General features: G+C 52.9%; 6 protein-coding genes across 6 annotated transcripts; 3 read left to right on the top strand and 3 right to left on the bottom strand.

Annotated features, from left to right (window-relative positions):
• Positions 1 to 221: 221 nt before the first annotated feature.
• On the top strand, positions 222 to 3,931 carry BU25DRAFT_363265 (cysteine proteinase; the record flags this gene model as incomplete). Its single annotated transcript, XM_033703754.1, has 6 exons — positions 222 to 269; positions 336 to 702; positions 874 to 1,225; positions 1,281 to 1,512; positions 1,566 to 1,879; positions 1,924 to 3,931. The coding sequence occupies 6 exons, from the start codon at positions 222 to 224 to the stop codon at positions 3,644 to 3,646; spliced, it is 3,036 nt and encodes a 1,011-aa protein (XP_033564248.1). The 3' UTR covers positions 3,647 to 3,931.
• A 430-nt stretch (positions 3,932 to 4,361) lies between these two features.
• BU25DRAFT_485222 (uncharacterized protein) lies at positions 4,362 to 6,379 on the top strand (the record flags this gene model as incomplete). The annotated part of the gene is made up of 7 exons (XM_033711223.1): positions 4,362 to 4,519; positions 4,584 to 4,660; positions 4,722 to 4,831; positions 4,881 to 4,940; positions 4,987 to 5,329; positions 5,381 to 5,646; positions 5,700 to 6,379. The coding sequence occupies 7 exons, from the start codon at positions 4,362 to 4,364 to the stop codon at positions 6,048 to 6,050; spliced, it is 1,365 nt and encodes a 454-aa protein (XP_033564247.1). The 3' UTR covers positions 6,051 to 6,379.
• Positions 6,380 to 7,330: 951 nt separating this feature from the next.
• Positions 7,331 to 7,900, bottom strand: BU25DRAFT_419696 (uncharacterized protein; the record flags this gene model as incomplete). Its single annotated transcript, XM_033707957.1, has 1 exon — positions 7,331 to 7,900. One exon carries the CDS (start codon positions 7,898 to 7,900, stop codon positions 7,331 to 7,333), a length of 570 nt encoding a protein of 189 aa, XP_033564246.1.
• Positions 7,901 to 11,039: 3,139 nt separating this feature from the next.
• Positions 11,040 to 11,507, top strand: BU25DRAFT_456464 (uncharacterized protein; the record flags this gene model as incomplete). Its single annotated transcript, XM_033710032.1, has 2 exons — positions 11,040 to 11,225; positions 11,277 to 11,507. 2 exons carry the CDS (start codon positions 11,040 to 11,042, stop codon positions 11,505 to 11,507), a joined length of 417 nt encoding a protein of 138 aa, XP_033564245.1.
• Positions 11,508 to 12,336: 829 nt separating this feature from the next.
• On the bottom strand, positions 12,337 to 13,085 carry BU25DRAFT_456463 (prefoldin subunit 3; the record flags this gene model as incomplete). The annotated part of the gene is made up of 4 exons (XM_033710031.1): positions 12,337 to 12,447; positions 12,499 to 12,835; positions 12,894 to 13,013; positions 13,060 to 13,085. The coding sequence occupies 4 exons, from the start codon at positions 13,083 to 13,085 to the stop codon at positions 12,337 to 12,339; spliced, it is 594 nt and encodes a 197-aa protein (XP_033564244.1).
• Positions 13,086 to 15,082: 1,997 nt separating this feature from the next.
• On the bottom strand, positions 15,083 to 22,087 carry BU25DRAFT_489440 (polyketide synthase-like protein). The gene is made up of 2 exons (XM_033711423.1): positions 15,458 to 22,087; positions 15,083 to 15,403 (listed from the first exon to the last, which is right to left on the bottom strand). The coding sequence occupies exons 1-2, from the start codon at positions 21,854 to 21,856 to the stop codon at positions 15,359 to 15,361; spliced, it is 6,444 nt and encodes a 2,147-aa protein (XP_033564243.1). The 5' UTR covers positions 21,857 to 22,087; the 3' UTR covers positions 15,083 to 15,358.
• Positions 22,088 to 22,875: the final 788 nt, after the last annotated feature.

Here is a 22,875-nt window from a genome sequence, read left to right as displayed (position 1 = left end):
AGAAAGGCGGTCGCAAGGCGGTTGTGAAGGTAGGCACGTGCACTACGCTAGCTGGCTCAGCCTCAACACCATGGCAGGATCACGACCGTTGACTTGCAATGCACATTCGACTTGATCACGATCGATGCACCATTTCTATGGCGATAAACAGATGATTTCCCATAAACATTTCGCACCAAGCTGGCACGGTGAAGTTTGATCGCGCGGCCACGTCATTCATCATGGCGGACACGGCGGCGCGGCTTGAAGCCTACAAAGCAGCAGCGAGCGTACGTTCACAGCAACACAACCACTTGACACACATGTTCGAGCACGTGCACTTACACTGATTGTAGAACTACCGCTCACAGTTACAAGCCGCTGGCACCAAAGATGAGGCCCTCACACTCGCCATTAGCGTAGCCGAGAATCTTATGAAAGCGCTCAAGCTGTCCTCGAACGCAGACGAAAAAAAGCAGCTGAAGGCCCAATGTGGCGTGCTAATGGATGTCGCTGATCGCATCAAGAAGTCCAAGGATTGGACACCTCTGATCAGACAGCAGCACGAGAACGCCAAAACTGCACAGATTGATCAATGGGCAGCAAGTGTGGAAGTGTCGACAAGTCCTGGACCCGCCTACGAGGAGATGGCATCTACATGGAGCTCGTCTGTGTACAGCTATCCCCAAACCGCCGCGCCTGCGAACATTCGGTCAGCATCAGGTAACTCGCCATTTTCATCAGTCTCATTTCCTTTACAGAGTACTTTCGACCCAAGTTTCTACCGAGATGATTCTCGACAAGTTTCCATGCCACTCATCGATCTCTCGGATGATCAGTTTCCTTTGCCGTATGACAACAGCTGGAGCGCACATGCTGATTCACGACGCAAAGATAACGCTCAGACTCGCAGTGGTGGAGCGTTAAATGTTGATCCGTCATCAGAAGCAGTTCAAAAAGCTCCTTCACCACTTACACCCTCGGTATCCCAGTCGCGGTATCTACAATCGAACCCGGCAGTCGCAGCGGCACCGAAAACAACATCAGCAATACCAATCGCACCGAAGCTTGCCTCAGCTTCACACATCCATAGACTGACTGAGCCCGTTTCAACCAGGAAGCGATCGAAGAAAGAAGACATCATATTGCTAAAAGCATCCGTCATGAACGGTTTCAAGTGTCCACCGTGGGACAAGAACCCAGCGCCAACTGACTTCGTTCCACCAAATGGTCAGGACCTTTTCCAGTAAGTCACTAGCTACTATACCTGTATCTGGACACTGTCTAACGGACTTTGCTAGGGATACTCATGATCTCAGTCTATCACCGTACCAACAGCAGTTTTTTAAGGGCTGGGTCCGCGCTATTGACGCTGTACCCCCTCCTTCCCTATATCCGAACGGTAGAGATGGTATTGGACCTCTAATGTCGAGCTCGCGCTCGATCGATCTTGTGCAGGATGCCGCATCCGACTGCTCAGTGGTGGCCAGTCTCTGTGCTGGGGTCGCTCGAGCCGAGCGCGGACATGATCAAGTTAGTAGACAATCAAAGAGGCACGACAGTACGATAATCACTGACTAATGCAGATGCTTCAAGACAAACTGTACCCTTTCGACAAACACCTGGGAAAACCCATTCCATCGACGAACGGGAAATATATCGTTCGTCTGAACTTCAATGGCTGCTGGCGAAAGGTCGTAATTGACGACCGATTACCAGTCTCCAGCACCCACCGATTACTCCACGTAACCGATCGACGGAATCCAGCATTGCTGTGGCCAGCACTGCTCGAGAAGGCATATCTCAAGGTTCGCGGCGGATACGACTTCCCTGGGAGTAACTCGTGCAGCGACTTGTGGACATTCACTGGCTGGGTGCCGGAACAAGTGTTCTTACAAGAGTGAGTCTTTCAGTTAGTCTCAACAGCTTGGCTAACTTTTGCAGGACGGATACGATCCCTGATAAGCTCTGGAAGCGTATCTATAATGCTTTCACATATGGCGACGTTCTTGTGACCGCGGGTACTGGAAAGATGTCCACAAGGCAAGAGCGCGAACTCGGCTTGGAAGGGCAGCATAGCTACGCGGTGCTAGACATGAAGGAGACAGACCACGATCGGCTTCTGCTAATCAAGAATCCATGGGTAGAAGGAAAGGGCTGGCGAGGTCCTTGCCCACTAGCAGCACCAGTCTGTGACTCTTCCTCCTCCAGTGCAGGTGCGGGCTCCAAGGACAGCTTGGAAGCCTATCATCGAGATAGTGTCCCAACACTCGAGCGGCCCCATCCTACAACATTCTGGATCGGACTCGAACAAGTCATCCAACACTTTGAGAGCTTGTATCTCAACTGGAATCCTGGGCTGTTCCGGTATCGTCAGGATTTACACTTTGACTGGACCATCGAGTCCCAAAAGACGCCCGGTAATTGCATCGTACATCATCCACAGTTCACCTTCTTGTTGAAGAAAGCGGACCATGTCTGGTTCCTCCTCAGTCGCCACTTTCGAGACACACCTTCAGATATCAAGGAAGAATCTGATGCATTCAACGACGGAACTGTCCGCTCTGACTCTCAGGTGAACACTTCGGGAGATCCTCCGAAAGGATACATGAGCATGTACGTCTGCAACGGACACGGAGAGCGTCTCTATATCAAGGACACGTACTTAGAGTCGAGCGATTATGTGTCGACGCCGCAATCTCTTTTGCGATGGGACGCTGACGCAGACTCGAACTACACAGTCGTTATCGACCAGGACGATCTTCCACCGTCTTCGTACAGCTTCTCGCTGTCGGCCTTCTCTAATTCGCCTATGGTTTTGGAACCTGCCGTTCTAAAGTATCCCATTCAGAAGATCGAGAAAGGAGCGTGGACAAGACAAAGCGCGGGCGGTAACACCAGCTCTCCAAGATACTTCGAAAACCCACAGTACGCTCTTGAGATCCGCGAACGGTCTTCACTTACGGTTCTTCTCACGAGCTCCAACCATGAGCACCCACTTCATATCAAGCTTGCGCTTGGCCATGGCAAGAGGATATATCGACTGCAGAGCCGAGACGTGCTCGTAGACTCCGGCAACCATCGCGTTGGAGCAGCTACTGCAGAGATCAAAGACCTCCAGCCAGGCCTGTACACCATCATTTGCTCTTTGTTCGAGGCAGGTCAGACCGGGGATTATACGCTGCGCATCGACAGCAGCAACGACGTACGATTAAAGCAAATCCCTCGAGATGGTGCCGGCTTGAAGTCAATGAAGCTGACACCAGCTTGTTTCGGACCCAACATGCACAAGATTGCTGCACCACTCTTGCCACAGCGTCTTGCTTCGTACACGATTGTTGCTCGTTTCTTGAAAGCAACCAGCCCACGGTCAGTCGACCATGGAATGCTAGCTCGCAGTCCTCTGCGTTTTAGCGTTGAACAAGGCCGGGGTCCAGAGCGAAAATTCCTGATTGCTAGCGAACGTGGAGAATACGCTGACTCGGCAACGGTTCGGTCCGAGAGCGTCCACATTGATCCTGCAATCGTCCACCGTGGTGATTTGTGGCTGGTACTCGACAGGCTATCAGGACCAGGCGGACCAGTTGAAGAGTGGTACGACCTGGAGATATTTACAGACATGCCAGATGCATGTTCCGTTGGCGTTTGGCGCGACTGGAGTGACTAGTCCATGAGACGAAGTCATGATTCGGCATTTGCATCTGGTGTGGATGGCGTTCAACAGGCGGTGGGTCATGTGCATTGCTACTTTGGCGATCATCTTCGAGGAGTTCTTTTGCTTGCAACTGCTGCGTTAAGCGCATGGGAGCTGGCTGTCAGCATGACCGCGACTGCAACTACATGCTCACATTTTTCCAGCTACAATGCAACATTCTCAACTACCTGTGTAGCACAAGATAGAAAATAGCATGTTCTAACTTCAAGGGTCCTGGGTGTGAATGCTGCAGAAAGTGAAACGAGCAAGGATGAGCGTGGGGCGGTGAAACTGCATCCAATCACGGCGACACGAAGTGTAGCAGGCCATCTCATTGCCTGTGGCTCGCGTGCAGCAAGCGCATGTTGAGCTCTGGAGCACGACAATGGGGCGCTAGATAAATGCGATTCTGCTGCCCATACAACTTTTGACGTCTTTCCTTTGCGTTGTGTTGTGTGTGCAGTTTGACAAACTTTGTCTCTCCAGATTTACCCCACCTGTCCACCGAGCGGCTTATCGGCATCATCTACGTCAGAGCTTCACGCGTACGCCAAGTAGAGATCACCTGCAGGGCATTCGCACCGCCACACCACGACGACATCGCCGCCTGTCCTTTGATACCAGCTTGACGTAGATTTTGTGCAGACATCCAAAGACACCCCTAGAGAACGCAACCAGCCCAACCAACATGGCGGACCTCGCCGCAGAAAATGCCCGCTCGGGCTCCACCACAAATTCGGCGACAGCCTCCAACGCTGCGTCGCGAGCTTCAACGCCCGGCGCAACAGCAGAGAAGCCGCCGGATGACAGCTCCAAGTTCAAGACCTTCTTGGGCATATTGCGAAAGTGTGTTGCACGACATGGACCCTGAATATGCAATGACACGTTTGCTAACTTGAGCTCCTCGCAGATTCATAGGTGTCTCCGATCTCGCTGCCGTGCGCTTCTCTCTCCCTGCGCAGCTTCTCGAGCCTCGGCCAAATTTGGGTACGTCGAACATACTAGGAAGAAGAAAGATTTGTGTAGGACATAGCCTGACGGGCAACAGAGTACTGGCACTACCTGGACAGGCCAGACACATTTATCAGCATCGGTGACTCCAATGACGAGCTTGGACGTCTGCTGGGATGCTTGCGCTTTTGGTTCACAAAGGATTTAGTATGCACCATAAATGCAGGAGAGAGGAGCAAGACTGACTTGGGGGTAGAAATATGTCAAGGGCAAGCCATGCAAGCCCTACAACTCGACTTTGGGCGAGTTCTTCAGGGTACGTTACAACTCCAAAGCATTCTACAGTGTACTGACTCTCGCAGTGTAACTGGAAAGTCGAAGACACACATCCCACCATGAAGACACCGAACTCGGCTCCCTCGAGCAGTGCCAACAGCGTCGCCGGCGATGGCAAGACTGTCACAGTCTCATACCTCACCGAACAAACCTCCCACCACCCTCCCGTTTCCGCCTTCTATATCGACTGTCCCGAAAAGGGCATCAGCGCGAGAGGGTACGACCAGTTGAGCGCAAAGTTCACCGGTACAAGCGTGCGCGTTGTAGCCGGAGCGCACAACCTGGGCATCTTCATCACCTTGAAGAACAGGGATGACGAGGAGTACCAGCTCACACATCCGGCAGCATACCTGGGTGGTATTCTGCGAGGTAAGCATTTGCAGCTGCACAAATCAGCATAAGAGGCTCACAAAAGGACAGGCTCCCTTAGCGTCTCCGTTGCCGACACCTGCTACATCACATGTCCCAAGACCGGACTGAAGGTCATCCTTGAATACCAGGAAGAAGGTTGGCTAGGCCGCAGCCAGAACCTGGTTAAGGGAGTGATCTTCAAGTACGACCCCAAGAACGACACCATAACCAAGATCAAGGACGTGTCAGATAAGGAGGTTCTTGCACGGATAGAGGGCGCCTGGACAGACAAGGTCTACTACACACTCGGCAATAAGCCCTTCAACAAGGCTTCCGTAAGCGCTATGAACCCTCGTTTGCAAGCAATAGCGCACTAACCGTCTTGCAGGAGAAGCACCTTGTTATCGACCTCAACCCGCTCTTCCCTGTCCCCAAGGTCGTCCCTCCTATGGAGGAGCAGCTCCCCAACGAGTCCCTCAAGTTCTGGGAAGGTGTCACCAACGCCATAGTCGGGCGACAGTACAACCAAGCCACAACGCTTAAGACCGAGATCGAAGAGAAGCAGCGACAAAAGGCAGCGGAGCGCAAGGAGGCGAACAAGGAATGGCAGCCCCGGTTCTTTACCGGCGCAGTCACACCTGTCGGCCGACCAGATCTGACCAAGGACGGCGAGATTGCATTGAAGGGGCTGCATGAGGAGAAGTACCACCTCGAGCCCAACGTAGAATATGGCGCATAGAATTTTGGATATCTGTTCGATTCGATATACATCGGAGCCGGGGGTGCAGAATGCGTTGGGCGGTTCTTCGATACCTTCGCTTGGTTCACGTCTAGGTCTGCCTTTGTTTCGGCTTGCGGGAAGCATGTACAGTTGGCGTCCCGTCGAGTCTTTCGATACATCACCTTGCGGTTTGGGTTTCGACACCATCGTTCGGTTGCATATATTCGACAGTTTGTCCGAATAGATTTACCATCATCTGAGCCGGGTGGCGTTCACTGTGCACCTTTTGGCATCGTTTGTTCAGCTTTGGTCTGGCCTTAGGCATGTGGCACAGCACAACAATGGGAGGGAGACCCACATGACGAATTGTTAGCATGGTCCTTGAATGTTCATCACTAGCAACGGCAGCAGTTGGCACGATATGGCTGAAGTGCCAGGCGAAAAATCCTTATGACACTGTTTGTTGTCTCGTGTCAGTCTTTGATATTCACAACGTCTACCCAAGGCATCAAGGCTGCACAATGTGAAAACTCTGGTAGCGAGTATATTTGCTCGATTACTTCATTCACAGTTCCGGACATATCGAACACAACAGCAACAATATACCAAACATCAACTCCACGACCAAGACGATACTGCCACCAATACTACACCTTAACATGTGCTACATCTCCCACACCCGCTACACCTGCACCCACCTCGCCCCCTTCCACCCACCAACTTACCAGCGTCCTACCACTGCTCAAGACGCAGTCCAAGCGAATCCAAAGACTGAATGGCCAACACACCCTCACACCACGCTCGAGGGCTGCCAGGATGCGTGTCGTCGCGGAGCGCGCTGTAGTGGGCGGCTGGAGGAGTTGGAGGTTGTTGAGAAGAAAGGGGAGGGTGTTTGTGAGGAGTGTGAGGATGGAGAGTGGGTGGTCGTTGAGCGTGGATAGTGAGGCTGGACTCTCGTGAGATTGGGAAAGCCGGAATCATGCAAATGAGCTAGAGTCAAGCAAATGACCGTAATGTACAATGTTCTGAAGGCCTCCAGGATCTCCTGTCAGGTAGCAACAATCTGGCAAACCTGTACTTCCAATCCTTAACTCTAGTATGTAGGATATGGTGATCTGAGGGTGCCGTCGAGAGGCACTGGAGACGGCTCATTTCTGCAAGATTCTATGCCATGATACAATGAAATGAAAAACAGAAAGCACCTTCATCTATTAAGCTCTCTGCCTATCTATACTAAACACCTCCGAAGAATCCTCGTCAGCCGAACTTTTGCTGCCGCCGCTTGGCTTTCAGGGCCTTCAGAGCTTCACGCATTTTCTCGGCAGCCGTCTTATCTCCTCGACCGGAATCACTTCTCTACGCGGCACTAAGATCGTTCGGTACGGCGCCGCGTTCTCTTCTCTGTCAAGACCTGACCCTTCGCCGTGGCTGCATCTATCACCTTGAGCGCTATCACTGCGCTTGGCAGACACTTCGCCAGTAGCTGGGAAAGAAGGCTCATCCTTAGGCATACAATTGAGTGCTTTCTTAAGCACTTGTCTATCCGTCAGAAGTGGAGCTGGAGGTGACTGCATACTCGTCGCTTTCGTCGTCGCCGTCGCCGTCGTCGTCGCCACAGCGCCCTGCGGCTCATTCAGACGACGTAATGCCTCGGAAAGTCTGTCTCTGTCACTATTTCCTGACGGAGGAGGTAACGGGGTCTGCTTCATCTTCCTCTTCCACGCCTCTTCGCTGGCTGCGAGATTCTTGCTGCACATCTCCTCGATCCTCGCTATCTGAGCCTTGTACTTCATGTACAGCTCAAGGTAAAGCAGCAGCGCGTCGAGCGCTTCTTTGGAAATCTCGTCTGGCTCATCAGCTGCACGCATCTCACCAATGGCAGCCTTCTACTCTGCTAGCCGGATGATTCTGTCGCGCTGATTTAGCATCTCTATGCATACACTTCGCGCTGCACCGTTGTTCACTCGCAGTCTCTTCTCACAGGTGGCGAGCCGGTGATTGAGGCTGTCACCCTCTGCGTTCACCTTCCCGATCGTGTCATCTATCTCGGCGACGGAAGCACTCTCGATGATGCTGTGTCACTCTCAGTGATTCGAATGCCTCCAGTGGTAAGAGTCTCACAGCGCTTCTGCTCAGTTGCGCTGTTGGCTTCCTCAACCAATCTCTGCATGCTCAAGAGCTTGTCTCGAAGTTCAGACCCGGCAGCGGTCGCCCTCTCTATGGGCAATCATGCAAAGTCTGTATGGTCAGCGCGCTTGAGTGACCAATGAGCCTCACTGCGCAGCGTAGCAGTCTCACTCCGGATCAGCTCATGGAGCTTCGATGTGCTCCCTCTCAGCCTCGGCTTTGACCCAGCGACGGTACTCGATCAGGGTCTGTACCTCTGCCCATGGCTTCCTCAAGCTCTGCATCGCACGCTGCAACCTCATGAGCTCATCTCGGAGTGCAGATCCGTCAGCGGTGACCCGGCACTCCTCCACGGGCGATTGCGCGACATGTACACGATTATCGGTGCTTTGCAAAAGTATTGGCCCCCCCTCCTTTGCGAAAGAACTATGCCCATATAGGCAACTATGAGAAGAGGAGGGGGCGGATACGTGATGTGGGTATCCAATTAATCGTCTTGTCAAGCTGAGTATGCTGGTGATGCTTGTAGATGGATGCACGTTAAGGAACAGCCAAAATTAAAAAGAAGAATAGTGGTGAAGAGGGAAGAGATTAGACAGAACAGTGACGTTGACCTGACCTCTGCTATTTCCGTGGCTTCCGAGTGGTGGTGAAGGTCTGGTTCAGGGTCTAGCACGTGGAGCAGCTTACATATATATTGTTGCGGTATCGGTTGGTCCGTACAGTGTCTGACTATACCCCTGATCGACCATCCTGGACTAGTGTGTTACAGGTCAGGTATATAGTCATCTCCTCCTAGCTAGATAGCAATACAGCGCAGTATTCCATCGACCCGATAGTCCTACGTTATCGTTTACCGTAGCTATGAGTACTCTACAGCGGTCCACACCGCTACATATCTCCTCCGATCAAGCCCCTGACCCTTCCCTACTTCGACTTCTTGGTACGCTCTTCTTGAGCTACTAAACAAAGGGGGGACCTAGACTTTTGCAAAACATAATAGCAAGCTAGGTTGCAGAAGTACACTTACTGCTCAGCATAGCAGTGTGGACAGACAGCAGCGTCTGTATGTTTAGGATTGAATGACTCATCAGGAGGGCGTGAATCCTGACCCGTGTCAGGTGTCGACATTCTGGTAGTGATTTCCAGTGTTGTGGTGTGGAAGTGAGGTGGAATCGAAATGTTGGTGAACATTGAGGCGGCCAAAATTGCTCAGTGATGCGCCAAGTAAGTGATGATGATGGCAGAAATGAAGGTGAAAGTGAACGTGACAGCGACCTGCAATACGCAAAGTAAGGGTGATAGTCCTAAGATCTGATCTAACATTCTTCGACCAAAGAGGGAGTACTAGCGGAATTGTTTACATCAACTATCGATGCCGATGATGTCGACAACCCCTGTAACATGCTTGGCATTGTAGGGAAGGCTAAAATATAGTCTGGGAAATGCAAAAGATCATGTGAATGCGCCTAGAGCATCTATAAAGTACTATGCAGAGTAGTTCGATGCCGGCTATGATCGTAGGGACTCACCACTTGTTGCGAGCCACTCAACCTCGCCTTGACTCTGCGCCCCACACACCTTGGTACAGTGCTTCTTTGATCTCGTATACCTCCAGTTTTCAGCAACCTACTACAGCCAGCAAGGCCCAACCACGAGGATCTGCGAACTTGTGCGCTTCTGAATGACCTCGCTGCTATTGTCAGGCGGCGGTATTGGTCGGTATCCGTGGTCGTTCCAGATCAACGCAGAAGCATCAAAGGATAGCAATGTGTCCTTTGGGAATCCATTATGGGCAGTTCTTGAACTTGGATAACCTCAGTAGCTGGCGTCGGTATATGGAGAGAAGACCTTACCCACGGTTCTGTCTGGCGGCCTCTTACAGAGCCACTCCGTTGGGTAAAACGAGTACTTGACAAGGTACACGGACTCTAGCTTTTTGCAAGTGCGGAAGTGAACAGCTGCAGTGTCGTGTTGGCTTTCGTCAAACTCGTGTTCCTCTTACATCTCGCCAGGGCAACTGTATATTCCGGAACCATCGTCCGAGAACTGATCCTCCGTCTCTTCGTCGGTGGTGTGTCGCGTCGAGTTCATAGCGATACATCGCAAGTTCTGCAGCCATCCGAAGGCATCTGCGAAGGTCTTTCTTGCGGTCAGCTTGATGTGTTGGATGTGTAGCCGGCAATGCAGACGTACACGGATGAACTGACGCCCGATCTCACCCCTGAGGCTTGGACTCTGAATTTGTGGAACTGAGGACGCGATATGTTCGATGTCTTTGAGAGACCAAGTTTCACCGCAGCTCAAGGTGATGCAGCTGGCTGGGTTCGTTCGTTACATCCATCAAATCAGTGTTGTAGAGGTTGTCAGCAAGCTCCAGGGTCTTGAGATTGGGACAAACTTCGATCAAGAAAGCACAGCTGCAGTGTGACTGGATACGTAGGCTCGTGATACCAGAGAGGGTGACTCCAGCTTTCCTGAAGGTCGCGGCGAGTCTCGAAACATCGACAGCTTTGCGATGAACTATAGACAGCTCCCTCAGATTGATCAGCCCAGGTAGTGTGTGCGAGCAAGTTGAATGCGGCAGAGCGTAGTGTTGTGGCGTGATGTTGTAACAATCGAGCAGGTCCTGCTCAGCTTTGAGTATAACGTTACTACGTGGAAAGTTGTTGAACCAGCACTGAGTGCAAAGATGAGATGAAATTGAATTGAATCTATCTATGAGCAGAAGCTGTCTATAGGCAACAGAAACAAAGAGGCTTGCTTGTTGTCTAAGACACAAGCAGGACACAAAGAAGCAATCTAATTAGACATGAGATGGAAACTGCCGGAAACCAACAAAAGTAACCTCGCTGGAGAACACCTTATATCTGTGTCACCATGACTGCAAACCTGCCATGGCATCCAATCCCCTCCGGTAAAGCAACATGCAAAGTCCACCTCATACAAGCCGGCGGGCTCGCCATTCCGGAAGATATGGCATTCCTCCCAAGCCCAGACAAGCCAAACAACTCCATAAACGAGGACAAAGATGACAAACCCAAGAAGTACTACGCCCCAGACTATGTCTTCTTAATCGAGCACACGGCAACCAGAGACAAGTACTTCTCGACCTAGGTATTCGAAAAGACCTTGAGAACCTCCCTCCTACAAATCGTCAAGAATGTACTGCCACAATTTGACTGCGAATCAAAATCACCAGCAGAGATCCTGAAAGAGCACGGGATAGCGGAGCAACAACCCGAGAAAGCCAAAGCAGTTGTCTTTTCGCACATGCACTTCGATCACGTTGGCGATGGCACAAATGCTAGATTCGAGAACGAAGAGTTGTGGGTGGGACCTACATGATGTACCTACGCGAGGCTAGGGTATCCGGTTGAGAGGAAGGTGCCGACGTTGAGCAAGATTTGCCTACAGACGAGAGTAGGAAGATTGTGGAGGCTTTTGTACCAGACGAGGTTCTGGAGAAAGCGGGAGACAAGAGGGCTGGAAAGGTCATGGACGGCCTCTAAAAGGGGCTTTACAACGCCGTTGCCCTGAAGAAGGCTAACTGGACGGGGCTTGGCTCTTTCGACCGTGCATTTGATGTCTGTGGCGATGGCTCAGCGTATCTGATCTATGCACCTGGCTATTTAACAGGCCACCAGATGATGCTAATCAAAACGACGAATGGACCCCCAGATGACACTACTGTTCTGCTGGCTGGTGACTGCTTCCACCATCCTGAGCTGTTGAAGGAGCCGAGAAAGACTGCTCGTCCACCTTACTCGAAGGGTGGGATACATACTGACCCCGAGCCAGCTCTTGATACCATTCACGGTACGAAGGAGTTTGCGGAGAAGGACAATATCTGGGTTGTTGCAGCGCATGATTTCAGTTGGTCAGAACATCGAGCCAGATGGGAAGGAGATCCAAGGTCTTGTCCCGATCAATGACTGGCGGGAGAAGAAGCGGAAGAAGCCGTTACATAAGAAGTTGCAGACAACTAAGATCTCTTATACCGCCTCAACACCTTCAAATCATCGAGTGTCCATTCACCTCACAACGATGCTGGTCATGGGGAATGTGCGACTGCTTGGATGTCTCTTGACTTCGTATTGATTCTGGTATCGTTTTTGTGGGCGCGCACAAATGCTCGAATGTGTCGTCGTTCAGTCATCCCTCCGGGCCCATGCATTTAGCCTTTCGACTTCCCCTTCTTGTCCTCTATCGACTCGCCGGCTTCGCGGTCTTTCCTCCTTTGCGCAACGTCCCAGTTGTACACTCGTGCGAACGCGACCTCCAGTGTCTGCCAGCGTGTCAGTGTTCATCCATCTCTTTGAAAACCAAGGCTACATACTGTGATCTGCTCCCTCAAGAAGTCCAGGTCCTCCTCGCAGGTCGCCAGACTAGCTTTCGCAGTTGACAGCTTCGACGAGAGCAGCTCCACAGCCTCTGGGATAGGGTATGCCAGCATGACATTTGCGCCCAGCCACAAGTACACCTCGTCCGTAGGTGGTACCTCTGCCTTCGCGAATAATGTGTCATTCAGCTCGAATGTTGTCTCAATGGGCTCCGCATCCTCTCCTCTCGTCTTCAAGAAGCGCACTGTCTCTAGTGTCTTCTGGATATCTGGAATCTTATCCTTCAGTCCTGCCGCTCGCCGTTGTGTATTTGCTTGCATAAACTGATACTTCCTAGCGCATTGTGTAAGGCCGTGGTTCGTGAAGATCGAGAATGTGGTATGTAGCGTACGAGATCATCTCTTTGAAGCTGTTGATGGTGCTTTCCACCTCAGAACGGTCGGTGACATAGTCTTCGACGCGGTCGACGAATGGAGCTTTGGGTATGCCCCGTGGATTCGTCTCCGCTTCTCTTGCACATGGTCAGTGGTTGTCTTGAAAGTTGTGAAGCTTCTTACTGCGCCAACTTTACTACGTCCGGCATTCTGATGCGCCGAAGCTGCTGTTTATGGGCTCCTGCTTTGTATAGCGCAAAATTGTAGTAGAAGAAAACAGCCGTGTGACGCAACACTTGGGAATGGGCGTTGCGCAAAAGTCGTGGACCCTCACTACAATATCGATGTTTGTGGTGTTTGCTGCAAAAACGTGCCCCGCGTTTCCACTCTTCTCATCTTGGCACTATTCCGCTCCGCCCTCTTCCATTTTGTCATCACTCCCCCCTCTTCGATGGTGGAAATATAGACCCACCGCAGCTCGAGCTAGTGCTGAGTCTACAACTCGCCATGACTTCATCACTTCGGAGATGATTGTTCCAACCTCTCAATCAAATCAGCCCAGCCTGGCCCCAGCCCTGACTCCAGCCTTACGGTAATGATGCAGTTTCAGCTGATGACTGCTGCAACCCCCGGAAGCCACAAGCCATCCTTTGGACCTTCCTAATCGAACTGTTGCACCAAGCACTAAAAGAGTGTCAACACAAAGCAGACTCTTCTCATTGTCGTCCAAAGGAGCCGGACGCAGATCCGCTGCGTTTGCGGGGTTGCTTATTTATGGGCGTGGCTGACGGTGGAAACTCGTATCCGCCTAGGAGCCTGCGAATAAGCAACCCGCTGCCCCAACGGGCGGGCAGGGCTTCCGCAACGACAACTTCGACCTAAAACTTCCACACTATCGAAGATCGACGTCAGTACAGAGCTGATCTCGAGATGCTGCAGCGTCACCGATCAATCTGCATCCGAGTCAACCGAGCGCGAGCGGTGCTCCTTGCACGACAATGTCGGTCCGTGTCGTGGAGACTTGGTGTGGATGATTAAGCGTACCCGCGTATCAATACATCATTAACTATCTCCCGTCTCTAAGATAGATCGGCGCTACCTGTTCCCTGTCCATTGCGTGAACAGCCGCTGAGCACGGTCTGAGTAGTGCGTCCGGATCTCCGCAGCGTGCCCCGAGCATAGAGGGTCGCCGACTGCATGGCAGTCTGGCTGACAAGGCGTGCTGTACTGGTATGTGCCAATGCTCATCGAAGTTACTGCGGTACGGTCAAGCCACACTCGTGTCCTAGATTGGTCACCGCTTCACTGTCTGCGCCTGCTCAGCTCGAATTGTCTGTTACCAGGTAGTCAGACTCGCATTCGAGATCATGGCACAGCAGATAGCTGAGGATGTGAGAATAAGCCGCAGTACGTGTGCCACTGCTGGCTGTGTTGCTCTACCTCGACTCTCACGAAGTATCGTTGGTGAGCCGAACTTCTTCACGCGCGTTAGATCTGCGTAAGTGAATGGCAGCGATTCTCCGACTCTCCACGCACTACTGTAGCTTCATATACGATTCCAGTCCAGCGGAGGCGAAAATGTAAGTTTGTGCAACCGGTGAGCGAGCAAGTCCTTGCGTGTTCGTTTGGTGTATGCTTTCGTGAACGACTATTGAATACGGTGTACAGTCGCAAACACTGCATGCATGTTGAACAGCAACTGCAGAAGTGCCGAGCTGCAAAGTGACTTCTTAACCCTGCGAAAGAGACGGTGTGAATCCGAATCCTTCTGTGCCCTACTCGGGAGATAACCGAAGGCCGATCTCCCATGGCTGGCTGCACGACACCGATCAAGGTGACAGCAATTTGATTGAGACGTGATCTTCGGTCTGTTTCCATCATTACCAGGGCTTTGAGGTTGTCGCATGTTGTAGCTGAGGCTGACAAGCCTATCTTGGACTCGTTTCGTGGACCATGCAATTAGAATGTCTCCGCACTGTGCCGTGTGGAGACTGGTGATAATGTTTTTGGCTGAAGATGCTGCAATTGACTCGAGCTCTGAGCTAAGTGAGATGAATTGATGTCGGGTACATATCTGGCAAGTGTGCGATCGCATTAGGGATGGTTGGGCTGCATCTGTCAATGCACAAGGCTGACAGCCCTTCCAGAGAAGCGGGGAAAGAGCGATGGAGATGCAAGAGGAAGTCACCATGAGATACGTTGTTTTGAACTAGACCCTTGTCATTACTAGATATCAAAGTGATATACATACAGAACGCAACAAACTCAACGTCGTAACCAGTCGTGATAATATCAAAGTAAGATATATAGCATTGAACCATGACCAGTGGATCAACGCTTATATCTCACTTGAACGCCTCCAACGCCAACAACCAAGTGTATGCCTGTAACCAAACCCTGAACGCCCACAACCCCAGGTTCAACACTTGAACAAAGGAGATGTATGCTGTCTGTACAATCTACATGCTTGGAGACCAAAAGCTTATAGCTTGAGACCCTTCTGAATGAGCTTGCCTAATGTGGCACCCTGTGAATGATGTTAGTGAAATGTTATGAAGTAGAAAGTTGTGAAGCAACTTACGTGATCGCCCTTCATCATTGTGAAGTGGTTGCCGCCCATGACAGCGTACTCAAACTTCTCCTTAGGGAGGAGCTGAGCCCAACCGTTGTCGTCAAAAACAGTACGGTTATTGAGGAGCCACTTCATAGGAGCTGGGTCCTCTCCCTCACCTGGTGGTGGGCGAGGGTCCTCGGGGTTAGGGCACACACCGTCAGTGCACCAGATGGCAAGAACGGGTGGTGCAATCTTCGGGTCCATGGGTACCGGGTCGTAGTTCTTCAGGTTCTGGATGGCTGAAGCAAAGTGAGGCAGGAGCCATGAGGGAGTTCCACCTGGCTTGCCAGTACCAAGGAGACCGATCTGATCGAAGAAGATGTGGAGACGAGCGGGAAGAGGGTCAAGAGCGACTGGGCAGGGAGCATCGATCAAGACGAGGCTCTCAACCTTCTCGCCAGCATCGACGAGCTGCTTAGCGACTTCGTAGGCCATAACGCCACCAGCAGACCATCCACCGATGATGTAGGGGCCCTCAGGCTGACGGCGCTTGATCTCCTTGAGGTAGATCTGAGAGACACCCTCAACACCACACTCCCACTTCTCGGGGCACTTCATGAACGGGCAATTCAATCCATAGACAGCCATGTCGGGGGAGATGTTGGGGATGGAGATGTAGGAAGTAGCACTGCCGGAACCGTCAGGGACCAAAAAGAACTTCTTGGAAGCAATTTTGGGGTTACCCTGGAGTAGTACAGAATTGGAGGGAGGCAGCTGCGAGATGTCGATAGCCTTAGCAAGCTTCTTGTTGACCTCAGCAAGCTGGGGAGCCTTGGTGGTGATTTTGGCAGTGACCTTGACCTCCTTGGGAGCAGGGCGCATGTCAAGGGCGGTCTCGATGTCCTTAATGGTAACGTTCACAGTAAGGAAGTCGGCGGGAAGGTCGCGTCCGGTCTGCTCACGCATAGAGCCGAGGATGGTCAAGCTCATCAAGGAGTCCATGCCAATGTCGGTGAGGTCGAGATCGTCTGTGATCTCGGAGACATCAACACCCATCTCCTCAGCAACAAGCTTGCGAGCAACACTGGCCTCGCCATCGACGATTTCTTCGGAGACCTTGATGTCGACGTCGTTGCCATCAACACTGGGAGCAGAGCTGGGAGGAGTACTGCCAGCCTCACGCTCGTAGGGAGTGGAGGCGTCAGATGGCTCGTCAGTGGTGTCGGAGGCATCGTCCTCAATGACGGTAGCACCGCCGTTATACTGAGCGAAGTGCTCCTTCAGCTCGCCAACGCTGGCACAGTCAGTGAAGAGGGTGGAGGGAATCTCCATGTCGAGCTCCTCACGGAACCTGGCCGAGATGGTCAAAGAGAGCAGGGAGTCAACACCGAGGTTCTCGAATGCAGCGTCGTCAACGAGCTCGGACATGTCGACATCGGTCTCCTCAGCGATGATCTTCATGACCTTGGCTGTAACACCACTGCTAGCCTGCTTGACCTTGACCTTGGCAGGCTTCGCCGTAGGCTTGGAGACCTTGACGGGAGCGGGAGCGATGGCCTTGATAGGAGCAGGCTTAGCTACGGACTTGGCGGCGGGAGCTGTCTTGATGCCGGAGGGTGGCATCATGATGTTGAGAGCGCGTCGAGGAATGTTCTGGAACTTAAGGCCGAGAACCATACCGATGATCTCCTCGCCCTCAAGAATGTAGACATCACCGACAGAGATGTTACCAGGAGCGGGCTGCATGCGGACGTAGGAGCGATACTTCTTCTCGGGCGAGAGCTGCTTCGAGATCTTGATCGATCCCCATCCGTGGGAGATGTAGACCGAGTTGTCAGAGTCGAGGTGGTCAGAAGCGTTGACAATGAAGCCAGAGAGATGAGCCAAGCTGTCGATCCAGTACGGAGAACAGAAGAACTCTCCATCGGTGGGAGTGGTCTGGAACTGGACCTGAGCTGTTGCTTCGGTGGTCTTGCCGTCCAGGATGACTTCCTCCATACCGCGGTAGTTGTCGGCATAGGTTACGAGAGCCTTGAATAGCTTGTAAGCCATACCGCGGAGTACCTTGTGGGCAGCGCCAGTCTCAAGCTTCTGCTTGAGGACATCGATCTGGGTCTGAACCATGTACTGGATGCGGCTCCACTCCTCCTTCCAGATCTTGACGTCTTCGTACTTGACGACACCGAAGGCGTGCTCGGCAAGGACCTTGGAACCATCGGCGGTGACGGTGCGGAATTTGACATCAACCTGATTGGTCTCGAGGTCAGCAGTAGCCTCGACCTGCAAGTGCTGACCACCGGCTGGGGCAGGCCACTGCGGGATCAAAGTCTTAGGCACCTCCATGGCGCAGACATTGAGACCAGGTGTAGGCATGTTGGGGCGCAACTGCTGGTACAGATAGTCGGCAACGGTCATGGCCTGGTCTGCGTAAAGCGAGGATGGGCACAAGGGTGTTCCGTTGACCTGGTGGCCAGTGATGGTGGCCTTGAGCTTGGGGTCAGACAAATCGGACTGGATGACCACAGTACCAGAGTTGGCGTGGAGCTCCTCGCGAACGACTTTGTGGCAGGAAGTGGTGGACAGCTTGGATGGGATCTCGACAGGAGCCTCAATGGCCTTGGGCTGAGCAGGCTGAACGGCCTCGCCCTTGGTCAGAGTCCAGTTGTTGTGGTAGTCCAGCCAGTACCTCTTGTTGTCGAAGCTGTAGGTTGGTAGGGTCAACAGCTCATAAGCATCTTTGAACTGCTTGTGGTACTCGTTGAAGTCGAAAGCGACACCAGCAAGGTGAAGGGTCGCAATCGTGTTGGAAAGAGTCTTCCAGGGGTCCTCGTTGCGGCGGAGGGACCCGGCAGTAGTGGGTGCTCCACCGAGGGTTGACTTGACCATGCCACTACAGACAGGATGGGCGCCAACCTCGAGCCAAGTGGTCTTCTCGTCAAAGAGCTTCTGGTCCTTGCCAGCAGTCAAGGCAGTCCAGAAGTTGACAGTCTCGCGCGCATGGCGAGCCAAGTACGCGGCGTTGATGATGCCGGCCTCGCGAATGACTTCGCCAGTAAGAGGAGACATGACTGGTACTTGGGGCTTGCTGAACACAACTGCAGAGGCAACTTCCTGGAACTTGGCAAGGATTGGCTCGACCTGAGCAGAGTGGAATGCGAAGGGCACATTCAGCTTGGTGGACTTAAAGCCCTGGCCAGAAAGGATCAGGTTGGTGGACTCGACAACCTCAACTGTGCCACAGAGAACAGTTTCTTCAGGACCGTTCATGCAGGCAATCTCGGTCATCTTGTCGCCAAGAGCGGCCTTGATGGAAGCAGCACTGCCCTTGACAGCAAGCATACCATGGGTGCCAGCGGTGCACTCCTGCTCAAGTATCTCAGCGCGGCGGCCTACCAGAAGAACCATGTTGCTGGCAGAGATGACACCAGCAATGTGGAGTGCAGCGTACTCGCCGAGGCTGTGACCAACTACTGCAACGGGCTTGATGCCCCAAGACTCCCACATGCGGGCAAGAGCGACTTGAATACATGCCATACCGAGCTGGACAACGACGGGCGAGAGAGTAGCCACATCGGTGCCCGTAAGCAGGGGCAAGAATGATGGCAGGCTATGCAGGCGTGCGATGTTGTCGAGCTGGTCGATGTCTGCCTTGAAGGACTCAAGGTCCTCGTACAGCTTCTGACCGAGACCAGTGTACTGCGAGCCCTGTCCGGTGAAAGTGAAGGCAGTCTTGGTTGGGACCATAGGAAGGGGATTGTAGGAGTCCTTGATCTGAGCCTGGAGAGCATCCTTGACCTTCAAGATGTCGTCGACGCAGATAGCAACGCGGTAATTGTGCTGGATGCGGCGAGCAGTAGTTGTGTAGGCCAAACTGGGCAGAGTGGTCTCTGGGTTCTCCTCGAGGAACTTGATGACGTTGTTGATGTTCCTCTTCAGCGATGCAATGGACCTGGCGGTAACAGTGACAGTGTGCATGCTGCGGGGGTCGACACCCTTGGGCGCCTGACGCAGAGGACCATCCTCGAGCAAGATAGCGGTGTTACCGCCAGCTGCGGAGAAGTTGTTCAGGAAGATCTTGCGCTTCTCAGCACCCTGGCGTGGGAGTGCGACCTGGGTAGTCGAAATGTGAACGTTGCGCTGAGCAAGATCCTTGGGGAAGGTCTTGTTCATCACTCCCTTGATACCGACGTTGGCGGGGATAGCGTTCTTCTTCATCATCATCAGGACCTTGACGAGAGAGTTGATACCGGAAGCGGCTTCACCGTGACCAATGTTGGCCTTGATGGCACCAAGGTGAAGAGTCTGCTCGGGGCGACGCTGGCGGTGACGGGGCGCAAACACGTTAGTGACCGAAGTCATCTCAATACCGTCACCGGCCTGAGTACCAGTTCCGTGCATCTCGACGTAGCTGATGTCGTGGGCATCAACACCGGCATTGGCGAGAACTTTGCTGTAAAGGTACTCTTGAGCGCCAGCATGGGGGTGAGTGATGGAAACAGCTTCGGCACTGTGGTTCGTGGCGGCACCCAAGATGCAGCCAAGGATGTTGTCCTTGTCAGCAATGGCATCTTCATAGCGCTTCAGCACGACTGAGCCACAGCCATCACCACGGCAGTAACCATCTGCGTCGTTGTCGTACGTCTTGCAGCTACCAGTCTTGGACAAGAACTGACCCTTACTGAGACCCGAGAAAATATCCGGGTTGGTAAGGACATTGAGACCACCAGCGCAGGCGGTGTCGCAGTCTCCTGCCCAGAGCGAGGTACAGGCCAACTGGATGGCAGCGAGAGAAGATGAGCAAGCGGTATCGATGCTGTAGGATGGGCCGGAGAATTTGAAGTAGTAGTTGATGCGGCCCGGAGCGAACGCTCTTACACCGCCGGTGATGAAGTAGGTGTCGATGTTCTCGGCAGCGTTGATCTCACGCCAGTCGTCAGAAGTCTGACCGTAGAAGGTTCCAATGCGGTTCAACTTGGTGGAAGGAGTGCGGTTGGGAACGTAACCAGACATCTCCAAGGCCTCGAAAGCGGTTGTCAACGCAAGGCGGCCCATAGGGTCAGTCTGGGCAGCTTCACGGGGAGACATGTTGAAGAAGCGGGGGTCGAATAGACCAGGCTCGTCAATGAAGCAACCGAAGGGGGTGTGGCTCTTGTTCTTTCCCTTGCCAGAGGGGTCGCAGTGAGCCTTGGCATCAAAACGGTCTGCTGGGACTTCGCGGTGAACATCGAGGCCCTTCTCAAGAAGCTCCCAAAGCGCCTCAGGGCTGGCCGCACCAGGGAAACGACCGGACATACCAACAATGGCAATTTTGTCGCTCTGAGTGCGGCCGCGAGTGGCATGGTTGGTCTGCACCCATGAGGTGTGGTCGCGGACTGCAGTGTGGGGCTGACCACCAGCCTTGAGAGCAGATGCAAGGCTGTTGGCAACGTTGGTCACACCAATAGCAGCAACAGAGCAGTCTGCGCTGCCAGTGGCAGTCACCTGAGAGACGACTTCGCCCAGAAGGCTATCCCAGCGCACGGGCTCGAGGAGCATGCCGGTGAGGGCATTGCGCATCAACTCGAGTGTGTTGATCGCAGTCTGGCATTTGCCGCTGGATGCGGAGTGGATCAGAGCCAGGGGTCGGAACTGCTGGAAGTGCCTGGTGGCCTCGCTGTCCAGAATGCGGTCGATGTCGGCCTGAGCGTGGATGTGCGAGGCATGGTAAGGTGCGTGTACAGGGATGGGCACCCGGGTGTTGTCTCTGAAGGCGTCGATCTCCTGGAATAGTCGTTTCGTTGTTGATGGTGGGCCGCTGATGGTTAGAGCCATGACGCTAACGGCGCTAACATAGGCGCGCGCCGAGGCTGGTATCCGTCGCTCATCGTGAAACGCGGACAAGGCCTTCTTCGCTGCGCTCTCAGAAATACCTGTGACAATAGTCGACCAGCTTTCTTTGGCATCTGCAGGTTGCTCAAGCGCATCTTTGGCCGCGCCAACGCAGGTACCAGCGCGGAAGGCAATACGGACAGCCTCTGTTGCAAGGGGCAGCAACTCGCTGATGGATCGTGCGGACGCTACTACAGAGGCTGCGATGGAACCAGTGCAGAGACCGACAAGTCGTGTGTTGGCAGGGTTTGGCAGGTCTGTTGGGTTCTCGCCGTAGTACCCAATGTAGTGTGCAAGTTGTGCGAGTGTGACCATGCAGCTCTCGAGCTGGGGAATCTTCTTGCCTTCGCTGTAGTAGCTGTTGACAAGATCCCAAGTAGTTAGGAAATCAGGGATCTGATCCCGCTGTGTCTTGGGCAGCTTCTGAACTTCGTCGCGAAGAACAACACTGGCACGGTCGAGGAAGGTTGTAAGAGTGGCGTTGTTTCTCCATGTGGCCACCTTTTTCAGAAGGGGGAACTGATCAGCAGTCTGATCTCCGAAGATGAGGACGTTCATGATGGTGTCTTTGGGTCAAGGGTATAATAGAAATTATAATAAAGAAGAAGGCAGGGTCAATGCCGTTCAAAAGTATTTCACTGGGAGATGGAGTGAGGGCGAGAGTGAACCTTCGGACGGCGGGGTCAGTGCCGTATATCAACGAAGGGTTGGTGGCGAGTTGTGGTGGTAGAGTCCTCTCTTGGAGTGGGCAGTAGTGGTTGTATAACAGAAGGCCCGAGGGACTGGATGGGGAAGGTTGAATGCGAATGATTCTTAGAGGAGTGGCTCAGCCCTTATATGTGAATGATCAACCTGAGTAGATGGGTATGAGAAATCCGTATGGTGGTCTATGCTTGGATCGCACGATGACAAGCACTGTCGGCACCGGGTCTGTGACAGCACAGATACGGGGCCATGTACTGCGGAACGATGTACTGCAGCAACATATTGACGCGAAGACAAGATTGAAGCGCATACTATTCCTCTTTCTGGATGGTGCCGCCATAATCCCGAGGTGTAATGGCGTGCACTGCCCGGGTATACCTCCGAGTAAGCTTCATGCCTATTGATAGCTGGCGCATGCTAGGCGTGTAGACCAGCCGCTGATGTATCGAGCCAATGCGTCACAGGTGATAGCAAGGTGAGACGTAGGGACCTGGATAGCAAGGCGCTGTCTCAAAGTCGGGGCTAACTCTGCCGGATCCCCTCATGTAAGCCGGGGTGGACAGGGTGTCCGTGTGTTTCTGCTGTCATTTACAGCATTGGCCAGGCATCAAAAAGCTTGGGCCTGTGTGAACCGCATAGATGGATAATGGTGAGGTCGTAAAACCATAACTGAGCTGATTGATGTTGGCCCTGTGAATAGTGTACGTCGTACCAGGGCGAGCTTCCAGCGCGTGGCGATTGATGCATCGCAGCAACACAAGATTCTAGATGCTCGAGCAAAAGAATCTTGGACTCATCATTGACGTTCAGATACCCATCTCCCGGCTGTCGTTTCGTTGTGGATGCATAATCCTTCGCTGAGGCCCACATGC

Source organism: Macroventuria anomochaeta (genome assembly GCF_010093625.1).
Source record: "Macroventuria anomochaeta strain CBS 525.71 unplaced genomic scaffold BU25scaffold_8, whole genome shotgun sequence".
Classification (NCBI taxonomy): domain Eukaryota; kingdom Fungi; phylum Ascomycota; class Dothideomycetes; order Pleosporales; family Didymellaceae; genus Macroventuria; species Macroventuria anomochaeta.
The sequence above is the reverse complement of the archived record's forward strand: the minus strand, read 5'-3'. Positions and strand labels throughout refer to the sequence as shown.